The 21,684-nt window shown below is 35.4% G+C and overlaps 1 protein-coding gene across 1 annotated transcript; it reads right to left on the reverse strand.

The window, feature by feature from the left end:
• Positions 1 to 1,332: 1,332 nt before the first annotated feature.
• Positions 1,333 to 7,574, reverse strand: LOC101537958 (olfactory receptor 6C2-like). The gene is made up of 2 exons (XM_004601889.2): positions 6,696 to 7,574; positions 1,333 to 1,392 (listed from the first exon to the last, which is right to left on the reverse strand). Exons 1-2 carry the CDS (start codon positions 7,572 to 7,574, stop codon positions 1,333 to 1,335), a joined length of 939 nt encoding a protein of 312 aa, XP_004601946.2.
• Between the last annotated feature and the right edge of the window lie 14,110 nt (positions 7,575 to 21,684).

Genomic DNA, 21,684 nt, shown 5'->3' on the forward strand with positions numbered 1-21,684 from the left:
TGAAGGAACATAGGGACAAGATGTATAGTCAAGATATCTGTGTATAACTAAACCATCAGATACTAAACTACAGTAAATATGGGGTGTATGTCTTAAAAATACTCTTAAAGTTTTGTTTATTAATGAGAAAGCTTTGGATTAAAAGGAAACCAGTGATTAAGAGGCATGGTAAATATACATAGTGGAATATTAAGCAGCTCCCCGTACCGTATTCGACATGCCAAAAATACTAACAACAAGTCTCACAATGGAGATGTTACTGGTGCCCACTCAAGCAAATTGATGAACAACGGGATGAATGACAGTGCGACAGTGGTACAGATTTTTGACTATGCAATACTAGTTTTAATATAACAGTCCTCAAGAGGCCATGACACTACCAAAATCCTCGAAGCAAGCAAGTAATATATGGCGAGCTAAAGTCATGACACCATATCCACTTTTAAAAATAATTATTGAGGGGCAGATCTAGGGTAGCAAGCAGGGGAGCCTGGGGCCAGTATGCCATGAAACAAGAGAACCTAAAAGAAATGCATACATTTCTTGATTCCTACATCGCCCAAGACTGAACCAAGAAGACTTGGAATATGTGAATACACTCATTAATATCAAGGAAATCAAAACTGTAATCAAAATCTTCCCAAAAACAAAAGCCCAGATCAAGATGGATTCACTAGCGATTTCTTCCAAACATTTCAAGAGGACCTGTTTCCAGTTCTTCTCAAGTGTTTCCAGGAAATTGAAAAACCAGGAACTCTCCTAAACAGTTTCTATGAGGCACATATCTCCCTAATACCAAAAGAAAGCACAGACACCACTAACTAAGAAAATTATAGACCAATATCCCTGATGAACACTGATGCCAGGATCCTCAACAAAATATTAGCAACATGAAAAAGTAATCCTGTTCACAATCTTGCCCTAGAAAATCAAGTACCTCGGAATCAGCTTAACTAAGGAAGTAAAGGACCTCTACAAAGAAAACTATCAAATGCTACTCCAGGAAATAAAAGACGAAATGAGGAAATAGAAACATATCCCCTGCTCATGGATAGGAAGAATCAACATTGTCAAAATGGCAATACTCCCCAAAGCATTACACAGATTGAGTGCGATCCCTATAAGGATACCCATAAAATTCTTCAAACAAATGGATCAACCAATCCTGAAATTCATATGGAACAACAAACACTCACGTATAGTAAAGCAATGCTTGGGAAAAAGACGATGGGAGGCATCACCCTGCCCAACCTTAAGCTCTACTACAAAGCGGTAACTGAGTTTTGGAGTTTAGTCAACATCATATGGGAAGTAGCATGAAAGTTGCCCTGTCTACCTGCTGCCAGAAGCAGCCATTTCAGCATTGCCTACCAAATTCAGCATCTCATGCTCCTGTCAGAGATTGGAACATTTTTTCATTTATGATAATTAGTACTTTTTTCATTATACAGACTATTGTGCTCATATTTGGGCTAGGCAAATTGTCCAGACAACCTCTTGAGAGCTATGCAGTTTTATGGATCCAAAGATATTTGAACTCGAAGCCAGACATATCTGAAGAGTACAATATTCATTTATTTAAAGAATAATATGTCGACTAGTGTCCAAGATAAAATAAATAAATAAAGATGTCTCTTTAAATGTCAATACCTGTCACAATCCCTCCCATCATTATTTTCAAAGTTCCAGGTCTATAAATTCTAAAGAGGACAAAAATAAGTCTTAAAAATCTTCTCCATAAACACTACACTTGGCTACTGCAGTTGGTTTCCAAATACTTGGAAAATTTTTAAACATTCTAAAACATAAACATTCTTTTTGTGTTGTTTTATTTTGTATATATATATTATAATGATAAATATGTGATACTAAATTGGTGGTACTTAAAAATTTAACTCTTAATTTAAGTGTTCTAAAATCTAAAAGGTTATAAACTAATACAAAGTTGTAGGATAACATTGGTTTGTCCTTTCTGCCTTGCAGCAGGGAGCTTAGGTTATTTGAGTTATTTCCATCACAGTGCTCCCATTCCTATGTGTTTATTTATAACTTTTTTCTTTGTGCTCTGTTGACTTGTAAATATTGTTTTCCTCTTTTCTTTAAGTCCTTTTCATAGTTTATTCAGAGCAATGTTCTTTTTATATGGACACAGGAGACAGTAAATGACATGCTTTAGTAACATAGGAAATAATATGACTCTCGAGACAGTAAATGACATGCTTTAGTAACATAGGAATTAATTTGACTCTCAAAGATATTTTCCTCCTGGGCATCTGTTCTCTCAACTTAAGCCTCAGTTGCCTGAGATGGGCCTGACCAAAATGCCATAATGCTTAACTATAAGTTAAGAGCATGATCATGGATAAATTCTCTCATGATCCAAAAAGTAATAACTAGATTCGAACCCTGCTAGGGTTAGGAATGATGAATCTGGCCTGAGAATTGTAGTCTGTGTCTGTGGCAAGGGCTAGGAAGGAAGGTCTGTGAGATGGAAGAGATGAGAGATTGAATAAATGGCAACTAATCAGCAACCAGCTTGGTCCTCGTTCTTCTTTCATCTAAACCATGGCATGGGCCACCCCAGCTGGGCAAGTGGTCCAAGACCCCCTAACCTGAGCAGTGAGAGGGAGAGCCGCTGGGGTTCCCTGGCCACCTCAAAGATTAAACACAAAATAAAAACTAATGCAATTTTTTTCAATTTTATGTAAACTGTAATTCTTTTAATAAATGTAGGTTAATTTGAATTTATTGATTAAATTTAAAATTGGACAAATTTTGAGAATTACACCATTAGATACACTGGATAGATTGTAAGATATATGTTAAGATCCTTGTCTTGTCTATGGATGACAATTTTTCTATCTCCATTGTTGCAAGTTTTCCTGGTCACTGCTAGGAGTAATCCCTGAACACTAAGTCAGTAATAATACCTACCTGAGCATAGCTGGGTGTGACCCAACTCCACTCCTTGAGAAACAACAAAACTAAACCACAACCCATAGTATAATGTTTGACATATAGTGCACAGAGCACTGTGGTCCAACATATGTAAATCCTTGCCATCCCATATAGTCTTTTGGGCCCTGTAAGCATTGATCCTCAGGTGAGCACAGAGTCAGGATTCGCCCTGAGCAAGCCACATGTGATTCAAGACCCAAACAGGTTTTATTCTGATATTTTTAATAAGTTCATGTTAATATTTGACATAAGTGACTTTGTTTAGGCCTCATAAATACCTTATGTATGATATGAACATAACTTCTGGAAGCAAGGAATAGAAATATAAATACAATAAATTTTTGAAGAAATGTGCAGCAATAAATATTCAAAAGTAGTGTCTACTTATTTTTCAAGCTCTTGGTAACTTATAAACATCAAGAATTTGTTAATCACAAGTTCATTATATTTTTGTTAACTTGCAGATACAACTCCCAAAAGATAGTTAGTCATACCTATTGTATTCCATAGTGTTACTTTTTAACTTTCTTGGGGGAAAGGAGCACCCCATTGTTGTTCAGGGGTGACTCCTGGCTCTGCACTCAAAAATCACTCCAGGGAATACTTGGGGTACCATGTGGAATGTTGGGGAACAAACATGTGTCGTCCATTGCAAGGCAACTGTCCTACCAACAGTACTGTTGGCCTCTCAGACTGTAAGTCTTAAGATTTTTCCTACCTTGTTGGACTTTCTGAACTGACAGAATATGACAGCAACTTTATTAGTTCATTTCTGAACATATGATAAAATAGTTGATTATTCTTTTCTCTGTTGGTGAATTAAATAAATTAGAACATTACAAATTTTATGTCACTGTATACTATTTAACTAATGTTAAATTGTTTAATAATAAAACAAATGCTTCACTGTTCATAGTTGACGTTTGCTCTCAGGGATAAATGTCCTGGAAGTGAACTTTTGACAATACAAACTATGTTTGCAACTAACAGTTTTCAGGTTGTTGTGGTACTACCAAAGTTCTTGAGGAACAAAAGCCATGTACTGCACTCTTTGAGCTACATTTATAACCCCCATATCAATTTCTAAAAATTATTATTGACCCCTACTTCAGATGGAATCTTGGTGACCAAGAGCTTCCACAAGTAAGGCCCAGTTATGTGGGTTCCAGGACTGAATCTCCAGGATTCGTGGCAGCAGAGGATTTGGGCTGCCCCTCCCCAGGTCCCAGCCCACCCAGCCGACTGGCTGTCATGCCCACAAGTTGTCCCTGGGCTCCATCTTAGCACACCAACATCCCTGCCCAGAGACTCCCAATTAAATCCCATAATGGATTAATGCCATACAGAGATGTCTCTGGAACCCAATCATTTACACTCTAAAAATTTCACTTACAATCACGGCCATGTGAGCTCTCATGATATTCAAAATGAGCAATGGAAAATAAAATTATCTAGCGTCTGCCCCTGGTAGGTATCTTGAATGGTGTTGGGAAATTTTGAGCTAAACTGATGCCTAAAATTCGATAGAGAGTGTTGCAGAAATTCTATGCCATAGAGGCAGTTTAGGACTGGGATGTGGGTGGCAGAAAATGTGAACTGGTAAAAGATAGATGTTTCATCATTGTATGGCTGAATCTCAAACATGAAAGCTTTGCAATTTTATCTCATGGTGATAAATTTTTTTGAAAAAAGTAATGTAGAGTTCATGTACAATTAAATAAGTTTAATCAATGGCTGAATAAAGAGCAGTATACCACTACATTATTTAAAATAAAATATAATAAAATAATTATTTAGTCACACTGACCGTTCGTAGAACTTACGAACGTTGTTTTGATGGAGAACTTATGTCTCGTTGTTTTGATGGAGTATTGGGAAACTAATGTGAGTTGGCCATAAGCAAGGTAAGAGCCGAATTAACCTGTACAATTTCACCAGAGTTCAATATATACATATATATATACTCTATTGAACTCTAATATATATATAATATTTTTAGCAAAACGTTTATTAGAGGAAGGATAATTCTTATTTTCAAGAAATTTTTCTTTTGTACAGTTTTTTACTATGCCCTGTTGGATCTTTGGGGCATAGAATCAAGTAAATTACAAAAGTAATAATTCCCCATTGAAAGTGTATAATTAGCAATTATGTTATCTTGTTTGGAGAATATAATGACTCTTTAGTGTGAAGGGCTATTTTTTTCTTGCACTTCTATTACCAATTTAAAAAATTGTAATGCATTATTATTTTCCACCAATAAGTGTGGAAATATTAGAAATTAATATACTGGAGATAGAAACCAGGAATTTTGTAGTTTTAGCTATATAAACTAATATTGCAGACATTTTATATAATATGCAAAAGTATAATTAGGGTTGGAAAATTTCAGAGAGAAAGAAATTAGAGATCAATAAAAGGCAATATGAGATAAAGTCATTAACTGCATCATCAAATTACAATGAATAATTCACATATTATTATTCCATTTATTATTAAAAATGTAAACCTACCCCAACTGTATTCTTCCTACCATTTAAACTAGTACCTACTGTCTTGTTTGATAACTTCTGGAACAAAATACAGATTCATCATAAAAATTAAGTATAAATGTCTCAGAATTCCAGTATCTTGCACAACGTAAATTAAAGCAACTGTTGAATCAAAAACAAGTGTGTCTACTATTTTATCTTTAGTTTGTACTTGAAATGCACTCAATGGTGTACAAGTGAGTGTACTCCTGATTCTGCCTGGTGGTATTGAGGTAACCATATGTCATACTGTGGATTGAATTGGGGTTGTCTATGTGCAAGGCATGGACATTACTTCCTGTTCTATATCTATAGCCTCTTTAATTTTTAATTTGTGATTAATAATTATAAAATATCTTATAGCTTATGTCTTAAGGACATAAAACTTTTTCTATATACTGAATTCTCTGATGTACTATCACATTCATTGCACATTAAATTTGATAATCAGAAATCACTGTAGGTCACTATAGGGACAAATTTTCTCTATGACAATCTTTTAAAAGTATATACTTAGAACATATTTTCATAGAGTTCCAGAAATGTGTTATTTCTTTAAGCAATTAAAAAAATCAAAATAGATGCTAAATGCACAACAGAAGTTGTAATTAGGGTTTTATTTTCATTCCTTACTCAATGAACTATAAAGCTGTTTTAGCCATAGAAAATATCAAAATTTTCACAAATAGCTCTTAATTGATTATGGAAATCATTATCAAACTTAGACAATCCTCTAGACAAGTACATACACTTTAATCACACTAGAAGGAAAGTTTCACTGTTTGTTTGTATGTTTGGGGTCACATCCTGCGGGGTCACAGTCTTCCTTGTCTCTGAGTGTAGAGATCACTCCTGGCTCTGCATGGGGAACATACAGGCTGCTGGGGAGCAAACCCGGGTGGGCTATGTGCAAGGCAGTTGCCCTCATGACTGTCCTACTCTAGCCCTGAAATAGAAGGAAATGGTAGGAGAAAACAAACTACTCTGATGACTAGACATAAACTTTAAAATTAAGGATGCTGCAAATATATACCAAAAGTAAAAGGTAAACTATCAGATAGTTTACTCAGTTGAGGTACTTACTCTCAGCTGTGCTCATGGGACAATCCTGATCAGCTACCAGCTACATGCAAGACAAGCTCCTTAACCCCTGTGATATTTCAAGAGCAGCAGTTTTTTAAAAAAGTCATTCAAGGCATTTTTCACTTGTTTGTTTCTCAGAGTATAAATGAATGGGTTTAACATGGGGGAGATGGAAGTAACAAATACTGATGCGACCTTATTAGTAGCCATTTCATCTTTAGCAGAAGGTTTGATATAGATGAAGATACAGCTGCCATAAGTTATGGAAACCACAATCATGTGGGAGGAACAGGTAGAAAATGCCTTTTTCTTTTGCTGAGCAGAGGGAAAACCAAGAATTGTGCGAATGATACTTCCATAGGACCAAACCACAAATGTGAAAGTCACGAGTAGGATAAATGAACAGCAGAAAAGAACCATCTTCTCTATGAATTCTGTATCAGAACATGAGCTCTTCAGGAGGGGATTAGCATCACAGATATAATGGTCCATTACAGAGTCACAGAATTCCAGTGTCAGCACATAGCCCAGTGGTGGTATCATGAGCAACAGTGTAATTAACCAACAGCCAGAGATAAGTTTTTTGCAGACCATGGGATTCATGATAGTCATATAATGAAGGGGTTTGCAGATGGCTACATAACGATCATAGGACATAGTTGCCAGAAGAAAGAATTCTATTATTGCAAATAGGTCTGCAAAAAATACCTGAGATATACAGGAGTTATAGGTAATGGTTCTGTCTCCTGTTACTATACTGTACAAGAATCTAGGGATACAGGCAGATGTGAATGAGATTTCTAAGAAGGAAAAGTTTTGTAGAAAATAGTACATGGCAGTTTTAAGGTGGGCATCCACAAAGGTCAGAATGATAATAACCAGGTTTCCAACAAGGCTCAACATGTAGTTGATAAGTAGAAATATGAAAAGTATAATCTGCAGTTGTGGGTCATCTGTCAATCCCAGGAGGATGAATGTGGTTATTGCTGTGTGATTTCTCATTCCTGGCTTCTGAGTCTTCTTGATCTGTATGTAAAAGTGAGAGTAATGAGTGAGTGATAAAGAAAACAATGTTTTTTACTTGGATTTTGTTTAGAATTGTCAATTATTTAGTTTATTATATGACTTGTATTCCAAATCCTATGTACTTTTCCATAGTTTAATGGGATTCCCTTCATTTGAGACCTTGATTTTTCAATATCATAAGGAAAACTTAAATAATTAGTTTTTATTTCCTTAAATAGGGAAAACTTAAATAATAATTAGATAGTTCACATAGAATCAGATATAAAATATGTATAAATTTGCACCTTTGTATCTAGGATGAGAATTTCTTGTAACTGGCTAAAGATACAGTACTGCTGGGAAGCTTTTGCCTTACATATTGCCTACCCAGGTTGGATTCTCAACACTGCATGTGTCTCCTGGGTTTTGGCAGGAGTAATCCCTGAGGGGGTGCTAAAACTATGCCCAGTTTAACTTGGCTAGTTATGATTAAAAGCAATTAATTAATTAATTAATTAATTAAAAGAGGAAGAAAAGAAAAAAGAATGAATTTCTTTAAATTTTGGAATGGGGAAGATATAGGGAAAACCTGCTGAATTTTGCTATATCTGGATTTGAACACAGGAATATTTTCTGTTCCATGCTGGGGAATATATCTAATACTGGGGATTGAACCTGGGTCACCTAGTAAGAAAAGTACTTTAAACTCTGTATTTTCTTTCCAGACCCATGGTCAAGATTTTTAAAATAATATCCAAACATTGGTATCACTGCCATTTTGATTCATTTTTCCAACATATCATAAGAATGGGCTGGAATGATAGCATGGCAGGTAGGGTGTTTGCCTTGCACGAGGCTGATCTGGGTTTGATTCCTCTGTCCCTCTTAGAGAGCCTGGCAAGCTCCCAAGAGTATCCCACCTCTTGGCAGAGCCTGGCAAGCTACCTGTGTTGTATTTGATATGCCAAAAACAGTAACAAGTCTCACAATGGAGATGTTACTGGTGTCTGCTGGAGCAAATCGATGAGCAATGGGACGACAGTGATACAGTGATCATACGAATGCAGATTATTTTAATTCTTAAAAGAAATATCTTTAAAAAAGAAAGTCATTATTACATTTTTTGTTCTATGTCTTATGGCAATTGAAAAATATTTTTCTTATAATAAATATATATGCTATGCATATATAAACCATAATGATCTCTTTAAACATTTCTTTGGGTCACTGCAATGAATATTCCTTGCCTTTTTGAACTCACTCACTAACCATTCATTTTATTTCTCTCATGTAAAATAAAGATTAGAATATATTATGCAAGTTTGAATAAAATACTGATTATGTTACTCACAATAAAAAGTTAAGAAGACTGTATATCATGCTCACTTTTAGGTGAGTTAGTCTCTGTTTTTGATAAAACATTTGTATTCTTTTCTTAATTAAGTCACTGATATTATTATTAACTATGTATTATCCATGGTCTAATTTCAATTAAGATAAAAGTTTTCTACAACTTTTAATTTCTATTTTTGTTCTCTAGTTCTATGACACAACTTCTAGACAAACCAAAGCAGTATAAAAAAAAATCACTGGGTGAGAACTCTTGGTTCCAATTCAAACCATCAACAAACCAAGCTGACTGTCCCTGGGGTGATAGGCTTCCAGAGTGCTGCTGGGAAGTCCTCTGTGATTATTATTTTTAATTTGTTGATATCTTAATGGTTCTAATGAAAGTTAGCCACTTTAGTTTTTTTTTTAAGTTGAAATTTTCCTCTACATTTTACAAACACTCAAGACCTTTCACTTGCATCAGAATCCTCATTCTTACCGCTTTTTCTGTTTCTGATTTTCCTTCACGTGTTTCCTTTATTTTGTACTTATTTCATAATATTTACATTTGTCAGACTTAATTCAATGTTTCCTTTTGTGTTTCTTCTCTGTTCTTAATGAACACTCACTGTGCACTGAGTTCAATTTTGTGTTTAAGGTATGATGTGTCTAATATATGAACACACTGTCGAAATCTGGAATCTTTCTATTTTACTAACAGCTTCATATCCATTATGGAATGACCTTACCCTTAGACCACTATTGTTTCTTGTATCATTCTTGACTTATTATACACAAATGAAAAGCCAACATTTATCTCTCTATTTTTCCAAATTGAAATCTGTCATGCTTCTTTGTTATCTCCTGTTTCCACAATTGTTCCTCTAATATCTAAATACCAGATTCTTATTCAAAACTGAGCATAAGAGTTTTTACTTGAAGTTTCCCCAAGAGTTGCTCCATTTTTGTTCCCCAGGCAACCCCATGGATTATGTAGCATATTTTCTAATACCTTAGTCTCCAATGCTTCTTCCAGACCATCATGAGATTTTCCTGATCAACAAATAGAGTCAAATAAATTCATAGACTACATCAGAAAATGGGGCGAAGAAGTGAACAGAAACTTTACCAAGGAAGAAATACGAATGGCCAAAAGGCATATGAAAAAGTGCTCTACATCACTAATCATCAGAGAGATGCAGATCAAAACAACCATGAGATACCACCTCACACCACAGAGACTGGCACACATCCAAAATAAGAAAAGCAACCGCTGTTGGTGAGGATGTGGGGAGAAAGGGACCCTTCTACACTGCTGGTGGGAATGCCGACTGGTTCAGTCCTTTTGGAAAACAATATGGACGATTCTCAAAAAATTAGAAATTGAGCTCCCATTTGACCCAGCAATACCACTGCTGGGAATATATCCCAGAGAAGCAAAAAAGTATAGTTGAAATGACATCTGCACTTATATGTTCATCGCAGCACTATTTAAATCTGGAAAAAACCCAAGTGCCCTAGAACAGATGACTGGTTGAAGAAACTTTGGTACGTGTATACAATGGAATACTATGCAGTTGTTAGAAAAAATGAGGTCATGAACTTTGCATATAATGGGATCAGCATGGAAAGTATCATGCTAAGTGAAATGAGTCAGAAAGAGAAAGACAGACATAGAAAGATTGCACTCATCTGTGGAATGTAGAATATCAGAGTAGGAGACTAACACCCAAAAATAGTAGAAATAAGTACCAGGAGGTTGACTCCATGGCTTGTAAGCTGGCCTCACATTCAGAGGAGAGGGCAGCTCAGATAGAGAAGGGAACACCAAGTAAAATGCAGTTGGAGGCCAGCCAGGGCAAGGGTGACGCCTGCTGAATGTAGACTAGATTCTGAACACAATGGCCACTCAACATCTTTATTGCAAACCACAACACCTAATTAGAGAGAGAGAACAAAAGGGAATACCCTACACAGGGTATTGTGGGGAGAGGGTGGTGTGGGGGGAGATGAGATTGGAGGGGTGGTGTGGGGGGAGATGAGATTGGAGGGGTGGGAGGGATGCTAGGTTTATTTGTAATGGAGAATGGGCACTGGTGAAGGGATGGGTTCTCAAACTTTGTATGAGGGAAACATGAGCACAAAAATGTATAGATCTGTAACTGTACCCTCATGGTGATTCACAAATTAAAAAATAAATAAATTTAAAAAGTTCATACAAATATGAATTAGTTTAAATGGAATCTGAACTTTCAATTTAAACATTTCAAATACTAACGTATTCCCTAATTATAGCAGAAAGGAGAACGTCTTTTAAGACTTATAGTCACCTAGAAATAGAGGGAAAATTGATTCAGTTTGCAGGCTACGTGGAGCATTTATCATTTTCCCAATAGTGAAAGAAGCACATAGTTTATATCACATTAGATAAAATAGAACCTTAGATTATGTATTCAAATAAATTGGTATTTTAGAGGAGGGATAGTAGTGGTGGGTGTAATATATTAATATTGTACTGAAAAATATAAAGAATTGTTTATACCCTTGTTATTCAGTGTATCTGGACAGATGCAATCAATTTTATAGATAGAGAAGAGTATGTTAAAAGTCAGTATTTCCAGATTTGTTGATTTATACAGCAGTCAAGCTTGAAAGTTTAATAAATTTTATACCTGGAAGATTTTTCTGGAGATCTGCTAAAACAATATGACTAAATGATGTGAAAAAAAAAGTAGAAAATTTCATATGTTTGATTCTTCTCTCATTTTACATATATTTTTATATTCCTGAAAGTTACATTATACTATTATGTAAAAGATTATATACATGTCTTCCTTTAATACTAAATTATAACTGCAGCTCACAATTTGTACCTCTATAATTCTGATTAAAGAATAAGATTTATTCATAAGAAAAAATTAAAAATACTCAACAAGAAGAACGCCTACTTTGTACATGCGTCATTTTGTCTTTTAGCATAGAGTATAACAGTGCCTGTAGATTATTTGATAATTTATCATTGATTCATTTGTTCCTGTTTTTTGTGCCACACTCAGCAGTGCTTAGGTCTTAGTGCTGTGTCTGCACTCAGGGATCACTCCTGATGGTGCTTGAGTGACCACATGTGTTGCTGGGGATTAAACCTTGGTAAGCCGTGTGCAAAGCAAATACCCTGCTTGCTATTCTCTTTCTCAATATCTTGATGACTTTAAAGGTTAGAAGAGTGAAGAGCAATGTATTTACAGAGGTTTGTCTACAGACAGGTAATCACTCATTGTGGACCTGATAAGGCACAAAAGCCACTTTAAAATGGCATTGATCTGTCTCACCTTTTCCTTTGTAACACATGGTTTTGAAATTTTATCATTTTATCATGATTTTGTGCAAGGGCAAAGGAATATGATGACCACTCTCTTATTTGGATAGGGATTATATTTATTAGTGTAGTTTTAGGAGCAAACCTTAACAATATGTAAATAAGCAAGACATTTTTGTATTAGTGAAAAATTTTTGGCATCCTACAGAATGAGAGAAAATATTACAGATAACATCCATCTGACAATGTGGTTGTTTCATAACTTCATAATAAAATCATAAAACTAAATAAGAATACGGGCTGTGAAAACATGGGAGAAAGAACTGAGCAGACAAGGAGACACAGAGATAGCTCTTATGCATACAAAAACCCAGCTCATTATAACTAGTTATCAGTGTAACAGAAACCAAAACATCGATAACATATCAGCTCAAACCTGTGAGAATGTCTAGCATGAAGCTAAGCAGACACCAGCTCCCTGCTGCAGGTAGGGAGAAAGGAAACTTCAAACCCTGTAAGAAGGAATAGAAGCTGTTTTTAGTGTCCATGAAAAGTAAGAGAAAATATCTGAACAAACTAAAAATAGATCAGTCATATGTTGCAGTAGGTTAGTAACTAAATAATGCTAAAATTGTATATTTCTAAAATTTTTATATTTGTAATTTAAGATTACAGATTTCATGTAAATAGAATATGTTCATGAAGTACATAGTTATGAATAACAAATTAAATATTTATAAAATTCAATTAATAAATACAGAGTAAAATAACAATTTACATGAATGAAAAACATTTACTATATTAAAATATTAGTAAAGAAAATTTTTTTAAAGATAAATTTTCTTGAGATAAAAATTTAGAAAAAATATTGTCAAAGATAATGAATAAAAATACTTCAAGGGAATAGATTTTAAAGTTTCTTAAACTTTTTATATCATAGTATACACTTAACAATGCAAAAATTTATCTTTATTTTATTGTCTGCTGATGTACTCTACCAGCTCATAATTTTTAGAAGTATTTTTATGAAGGGCTTGAGGTTTTTTTACGTATGATATTATGTCCTTTGGAAGTAGTGATAGGTTAGTTTCTTTACCAATTTTGTTTCATGCAATTTTTCTGTCTTGTCTAATTGCATTATTTAGGACTGTCAGCTGGAGCGATATCACAGCAAGTAGGGCATTTGCCTTGCATACAGCCAACCCAGGTTCAATTCCTCTGTCCCTCTTAGAGAGCCTAGCAAGCTACTGAGAGTGTCTTGCCCCCATGGCAGAGGCTGACAAGCTACCCGTGGAGTATTTGATTTGCCAAAAACAGTAACAACAAGTCTCACAATGGAGACATAACTGGTCCTCGCTCGAGAAAATCGATAAGCAATGGGATGGCAGTGACAGTGACGGTATGATGTTGAGCATGAGTAACAATGTGGATATCTTTGACTCGTTCCTGTTATAAAAAGATACTGTAGATTTTCACATTTAGGGATGTTAGATCTGAACTTTTATGTATATTGTCTTTATGATACTGACATAAATTTCTGTATTTCCTTTTGGTGTAGAGTTTTTATCATGAATGCATGTGCTTAATCGTGTCAGAGAAGTCAAAAGCCATCACATATCTAGCAATCAATCTAACAAAGAAGTTGAAAAACTCTTGAGGTTTAACTATTTATTTCTAAAAGAAATAGCAAAATAAAAAGATATGAAAACAACCCTGCAATAAACCTGAATGATTGGCAACATTCAACTTAGCTTCTTCAAGGCAATTTAAGGATGTAATGTAATCTCCATTAATGGTTCCAAAGTGTTACGTAGTGACATAGTAAAGCACTTCTAAAATTACAAACGAATCATAAAACTTTAGTAGCCAAAATAACTCCTAGACAAAGATAGATTGTAAGATCTCTAAGTTGAATTGAGAGCCTAAATATAAACTCTTAAACTTTCAAAAATGATTTTACAACAAATTTATGTATGAGATGGGGCAAAAGAACCTCTTCAAGAAATGGTGCTGGGAAATCTGGTTAGCCATATGTAAAAAAATGAATGTAGAACTCTATCCCATGCCATACATAATGGTCAACTCACAATGTGATTAATGACCTTAATAATAAATCTATTTCTATAAAAATATGTTTAGGAAACTATCAGAGAACTATCCCAGGCTTTTTCATGAGAGGAGCCTTCAATGATACAACCACAATGGAAAATCAGATAAAAGAGAAAAAAAAATAAATGGGAGTATTCCATATCTATAAAATATTATACATTGCTTCAGAAAAAGTTTCAAATTGTTTATCAATTTAGGAGTATTGATTGCAATATTGCACACGGAATGTCTATGCATAAAGGAAATTAAAATATTTTTGTGTATGTTTTTGATTGTTTGGGGGCCCCACCTGGCAGTTCTTAGGGCTGACTCTGGTCTGGCCCTTGGCTCTAAGCTCAGGGATCAATCTAGGCAGGGCTTGGGGGCATCATGGGTGTGGGGATCAAATTCAGGCCAGCCATTTGCAAGGCAAGTGCCCTATCCTCTGTACTATCGCTCTGACCTAGGGAGTTAAAATCTTGACCCTTAATTATTCTCTCTGTTATTATCCCCTTTGCTCATATTATTTGCTATTCACTTTACTCTGAAACTTATGCTCTTACATTTTCACATCAAACAAAATCCCCTGTGACCAGTGTGTTTCATTTCCTGTATTATTCATATACCAGGTGAATTTTGCTGACTATAATTATATGCTAGTAGTTATATATTTAAGTCCAAAGGCTGTACTATTTTCTATTTTCGGTATAAAGCATTATATTTCCAAATTTCTTCTCAAGCATTCGTATGTAATAAATGATATTGGAAATATTTCCAATGGTTAACAAAAACTTCACGTAAATCATTTTCCTCCATGGTAACATAGAAAGAAATTCAACCCCGAGTATTATTATCTAACTCTACTGTGGTTTCTAGATATTTACTCTATATTATACCTGTAAGAATTCCATATGTGTATTTTATCAGTGCCTAGATTATTCAGGTTTTATTTTTTCCTCTATCAAAATAATAACAGGTGATATCATGATTTTCTAAAAATTAAAATGTCTATAATTAGTAAGCTAAAAATGTGTGATTACAGTAATAATTTCATCTTGATACAGAATAACCATCTGGTATTCTCAAAATCTTCAAACAGATTCTCTGGATATTGAACTTTCTAAAACAAATGATAAAATTCTTCATCTCTCAGGACTTTAAGAGTATTATTGGAACAAAAACCCATGTCCTGAAGGTTCAACATTGTTGATCCATCTCACATTCTATGCTTATGATAATCAGGAAGAAAGAATTTTGATAAAGCAAATTAATCTATCCTTATTTTCTTTTAAGTGTATTTCCATTAATACTTTCATTTAATTAAATTGGTAAAACCAGTTGCAATAATGTTAACTATTTTTGTGCTAATTAGGAGATATAGGTTTACCTTGGCATAAAAATCTATTTTGAAATAACATTATGAGAAATTTTACTTCAAAGTACTCAGAAAGATTTTCTATTCTAATTGCAAACTTGAATTCATTTGAAAATATACTTCACCTGATCATCTGATAAAGGAAATGTAAACAGGAAATATATGAACTTTCATAATGCTTGAAAAAGTTATTTCATTTAAGTGTGATTTGTTTGTATTTCAATTGTCTAAAACAAAATGAAAAAATTTTTAATTTTTCTGAAAATATCTGGCTTCTTATTGCTCTTTTTTAAAAAAAGATATAAATTATGTATCTCACAACAAAAAACTAAAATGCAAGTAAAAGAAATATACTAATATTAGAAAATTCTAGATTACTTACCAGTAGAATGGAAGGTAATAAAGCCTCAGTTGAACACATAGATATGGTAGTTCCAGCATATTTCTAAGTGTCTCTCCTTGTTACCACCCATTGATGGAATATTAAGAATTTTCTGTTCATCTTGAATAAAACGTCATTCTTGAAGAGCCCAATCTACTTTCAATCTAGGAACTGAGTGTTGGTAACTCAGTACTAAAATAAAATTGTTTCTTTAGAAGTCTGACAAATATAAGATGACTTTTAAAAGATACAGAAACAGATACAACCTAATTGCTCTAGACAAAGATAGACGTGTCTTATTTTGCATTTTCCTTTGGTAGGTGGAAAAATTAGAAGTTCTTAGGACTTACTCCTGGCTCAACACCCAGGGATCACTCCTGTTGGGACTGGACAGAGAACCTGGCATGCAAAGCATGCACCCTGCCAGCTTCACTTACTCTAGCCAAAGATAGAATTTCAAAGAACAGATTTGAAAAATGCTTTATTACCAGAGTGTCTTGTGATATAGAAGTCACTCTATGTAAAAATGAGTGGCCCTTGTGACTGAAGTTCACACATGAGTGAAATGAAACTAAGAGAATGAAAAAATGGCCAAGACATATGCAGAGGTGTCATTGGGAACCATGTCTTTGGGGACAAGAAATAATAACTCTCCTAGATACTAACAAGGGTTTAACAGTTGCCTGTTGACAACTCCTCATTAGGGAATCTCTTAAGTTCATACACCCAAGTGTAAACAGAATATATACTGATGTTAATATAAAAAATATATGTATACATACAAAGAAGTGCTACCCAATGTTACAATGAACCATAGCTACAATTTTACATGCAAATAAGTTCAGATTTGGTGGGACCTTAGATATAGTATAGCAGGTAAAGCGATTGCCTTGTATATGACTGACCTGGGTTCAATGGCCTCCTCCATACTCCAAGCTCTACATAGGGTCTTCAGGTACTGTAAGGATTGATCGCTGAGCACCAAGCTAGGAGTGAGCCCTGAGCACATTCAGGTGTGATCCCAATCAAACAAAAACACAAGAGGGAAATAAAGCTTTACTGTGGAGTCACTGTCACTGTCATAGACATCCTGTTGTTCATCAATTTGCTCGAGTGGGCACCAGTAATATCTTCATTGTGAGACTTGTTACTGTTTTTGGTATATTGAATATGCCTCAGGTAGCTTGTTCAGGCTCTGCCATGTGGGTTGGATACTCTCGGTTGCCCGCCAGTTCTCCAAGTGGAATGGAGGAATCGAACCCGGGTCAGCTGTGTGCAAGGCAAAGGTCCTACCAGCTGTGCTATCGCTTCTGTGGAGAATAAGTCTTTAATTATGGTCTTGAAAATTTTCTGTGAACTGCTTTTTATCTGAACATTGCTTTGGATGGGATAGTCATTTTGAAAATGTGTATTTTCCAAACTATGCATGTGGGATATTTAAATAATTTCTGCTGTTTTCTTCGATTTCTTTCAATAGTGTTTTATAAGTAAGCAATAGCACAGCAGTAGAGTGTTCGCCTTTCACGCGGCTGACCCCCTTGTTCTATTTGTCTGACCCTCTCAGAGAGCCCGTCAAGCTACCAAGAGTATCGAGCCTGCACAGCAGAGCCTGGCAAGCTACCCATGGTGCATTGGATATGCCAAAATCAGTAACAATAAGTCTCACAATGAGAGACGTTACTGGTGCCCGCTCGAGCAAATCCATGAGTAATGGGATGACAGCGACAGTGACAGTGTTTATAGTTTTCTATATGTAAGTCTTTCAACTCTTTTATTAACTTGAATTGTAAGGTATTTTATGTTTTTGGACATCACATAAATCCACCATTAAATATGGTAGAATTGGATACTGGGGATTTCAAACAATGCTCAGGATACTGAGGTTTCTTAGTGAGTCCAACCTGAGATTCTTGGCCAATCAGACTGGTAGTTTAATACATGGGTTCATGGATGCAATGCTCATTAAATGAGCTTCCAAAGTAGACACAAATGGCTGGGTCATCTAGGCTGTTCCAAAGTTGCTTAAGTTACTACATGGCACTGGGATGACAGGTTTGTCAGTTAGATCTTATATACTGTACTCTTTTAGGATTTGAATAAGCATTTTATTTCTTTACTACATCCTTATTTGCATATAGAAATTTAACCTTAGATTACAGAACCTAAAATATACATAAGAGAATCTAGAAAGGATCTGAAGGAACATAGGGACAAGATGTATAGTCAAGATATCTGTATATAACTAAACCAGATACTAAAGTCCAATAAACATAGGTTATATGTTACCAAAATAATACACTTAAAGGTTTGTTTATTAATGAGACAGTTTTGGGTTGGAAGGAAACCTGTGATTATAGCTGGAGAGATGAGGACATTCATTGTTGTATTGCAATTAACATGTTTTTTTGTCTGCTAAAACTAAAATACAGTGTTTGAGGGAATGTGCCTGTCACAGGGACAGCGGGTGGGAAGGAGTAAGAGTGACAGGAGGGATACCGGGAACATTGGTGGTGGAGAATGGGCATAGTGGAGGTGTGGGTACTTGATTATTGTATGACTATAATGTAATTATAAAATTTGGTAAGTCTGTAACTTTATCTCATGGTGATTCAATAAAAAAAATAGTTGCAATTAAAAAAAAAGAACCTAAGACACAAAACCCATGAATTTGAAAGGATATATGCACACCTATGATCATCCCTGAACTTAGTTGAACAGCCAAACTATGGAAAGAATCCAAATACCTAATCACTGATGAATTAATTAAGAGGCGTGGTATATATACATAGTGGAATATTAAGCAGCTCCCCATAGCGTATTCAATATGCAAAAAACAGTAACAATAAGTCTCGCAATGGAGATGTTACTGATGTCCGCTCAAACAAATTGATGAACAACGGGATGAACGATAGTGCGAAAGTGCTACAGATTTTTAACTATGCAATACTAGTTTTACAATAACAGTCCACAAGAGGCCATGACACTACCAAAAGTCTCGAAGCATGCAAGTAATATATGGCATATCTTTGAGCTAAAGTCATGACACCATATCCACTTTTAAAAATTATTATTGAAGGGCAGATCTAGGCTGGCAAGCATGAGAGCCAGGGTTCGGTATGCTACAAAACAATAGAACGTCAAAGAAATGCATAAATTCTTAGATTCCTACAATCTCCCAAGACTGAACCAAGAAGACTTGGAATACGTGAATTCCAATACGTGAATTCAAGGAAAACAAAACTGTAATCAAAAGTCTTGCCAAAAACAAAAGCCCAAGTCAAGATGGATTCACTAGCGAATTTTTCTAAAAATTTAAAGAGAACCTGTTGCCAGTCCTTTTTTCCAGGAAATTGAAAAACCAGGAACTCTCCCAAACAGTTTCTATGGGGCACATATCTCCCTAATACCAAAAGACAGCAGAGACACCACTAACTAAGAAAATTATAGACCAATATCCCTGATGAACACTGATGCAAGGATCCTCAACAAAATATTAGCAATTAGAATCCAACAACTCATCAAAAAGTTCATACACCACAACCAAGCAGGATTCATCCCGGGGATGCAAGCATGGATTAACATTTGGAATTCAATCAACATAATCCATCATATCAATAAATATAAAGATAAAAACCATATGATCATATCAATAGATGCAGAGAATGCAGTTGACAAGATCCAACACCAGTTTATGAGGAAAACTCTCACCAAGATGGATTTTGAAGGAATTTTCCTCAAGATAGTGAAAGATAGTCAAACCCATGGTAAGCATTGTCCTCAATGGGGAAAACCTAAGGGTCTTTTCTCTAAGATTAGGGACAAGACAAGGATGCCCACTCTCACCACTTCTGTTCAATGTAAGCACTGGAAGTACTTCCACTAGCGGTTAGGCAAGAAAAAGATATTAAGGGCATCCATAGTGGAAAGGAAGAAATCAAACTCTCACTATTCGCAAATGACATGATACTATATCTAGAGAATCCTAGAGTACCAAATAACTCTTAGAAACAATAGACCTACACAGTAAAGTCACAGGCTATAAAATCAACACCCAAAATTCAATGGCCTTCCTATATGCAAATAATGAGGCAGAGGAAAGCAACATGCAAAAAGCAATCCTGTTCACAATCCTGCCCATATATATAAAATTCTAAAGAGGACAAAAATAAGTCTTAAAAATCTTCTCCATAAACACTACACTTGGCTACTCTAGTGGGTTTCAAAATACTTGGAAAATTTTTATACATTCTAAAACATAAACCTTCTGTTTGTGTTGTTTTATTTTATATATTTTATAATGCTAAATATGTAATACTCCATTGGTGGTACTTAAAAATAAAACTCAATACAAACTTAAGTGTTCTAAAATCTAAAAAGTTGTAAACTAATACAAAGTTGTAGGATAACATTGGTTTTTCCGTCCTTCCTTGCAGCAGGAAGCGTAGGTCTATTTGGGTTACTCCCATCACAGTGCTCCCATTCCTTTGTGTTTATTTATAACTTTTTTCTTTGTGCTCTGTTGATTTGTGAATATTGTTTTCCTCTTTACTTTAAGTCCTTTGCATAGTTTATTCAGAGCAATGTTCTTTTTGTATGGACACAGAAAGACAGAAAATGCTATGCTTTAGTAACATGGGAATTAATTTGACTCTCAATGATACTTACCTCCTGGGCATCTGTTCTCTCAACTTAAGCCTCAGTTGCCCTTACTTCCTAGCCTCCCAAAAACAGGGACCAGATGAAGAACTGGATGGAGATGGATCCAGGACAAGCGGTGAGTTATGTTCTACCCTGGTATGGAGATGGGCCTGACCAAAATGCCATAATGCTTAACTATAAGTTAAGAGCATGATTATGGACAAATTCTGTCATGATCCAAAAAGTAATAACTAGATTCAAACCTTGCTAGGGTTAGGATTGATGAATGAATCTGGACTGAGAACCATAGTCTGAGTCTGTGGCAAGATGTTCCCAGGAGAGCTGCCAGACAAGCCTCAATCTATCTCTTACTGTGTCTATACAAAAATAACTAATATTAATATGTTAATTAAGATGCTAGGAGAAAAGGTATACCCCTAGGTGGTGTTTCCCTCCCCCCTGGAGTCTGATGGGCAGTCAGGAAGGGCTTTGGAATACCCCTACCTGGTGTTTCTGCCCTTGAGCCTGATGGGTAGTCAGGAAGGCCTTTCTTATGTTGATTTTGCTACCCTGCACCCAGAGGGCAAGAGGTGGAGAGGAGTGGAGGAGAGTCAGAAAAAGAGAGTCATGGAGTCATCAGAAGAGAAGCAATCAGTCAGAATCCAGAGGTCAGAGTCAGAGAGAGAATCCGGAGAGCTGGGATCTAGGAACGAGGGGCAAGGAAGGAAGGTCTGTGAGATGGAAGAGACGAGAGATTGAATAAATGGCAACTAATCAGCAACCAGCTTGGTCCTCGTTCTTCTTTCGTCTGCACCATGGCATGGGCCATCCCAGCTGGTCAAGTGGTCCAACACCCCCCAACCTGGGCAGTGAGAAGGAGAGACGCCGGGGTTCCCCTGGCCACCTCGAAGATTAAATACAAAGTAAAAACTAATGCAAATTTTTTTTCAATTTTATGTAAACTGTAATTCTCTTAATA

Source organism: Sorex araneus, chromosome 2 (assembly GCF_027595985.1).
Source record: "Sorex araneus isolate mSorAra2 chromosome 2, mSorAra2.pri, whole genome shotgun sequence".
NCBI lineage: Eukaryota > Metazoa > Chordata > Mammalia > Eulipotyphla > Soricidae > Sorex > Sorex araneus.

What these genes read in the sequence shown, in the direction of transcription:
- LOC101537958 (XM_004601889.2), bottom strand. Translation starts at nt 7,574, where the DNA reads ATGAGAAATCACACAGCAATAACCACATTCATCCTCCTGGGATTGACA. An exon ending in ATACTCTGAGAAACAAACAA is followed by an intron (nt 1,393 to 6,695) that starts GTGAAAAATGCC and finishes AATCTCTGACAG; the next exon opens with GAGCATGAGATGCTGAATTT.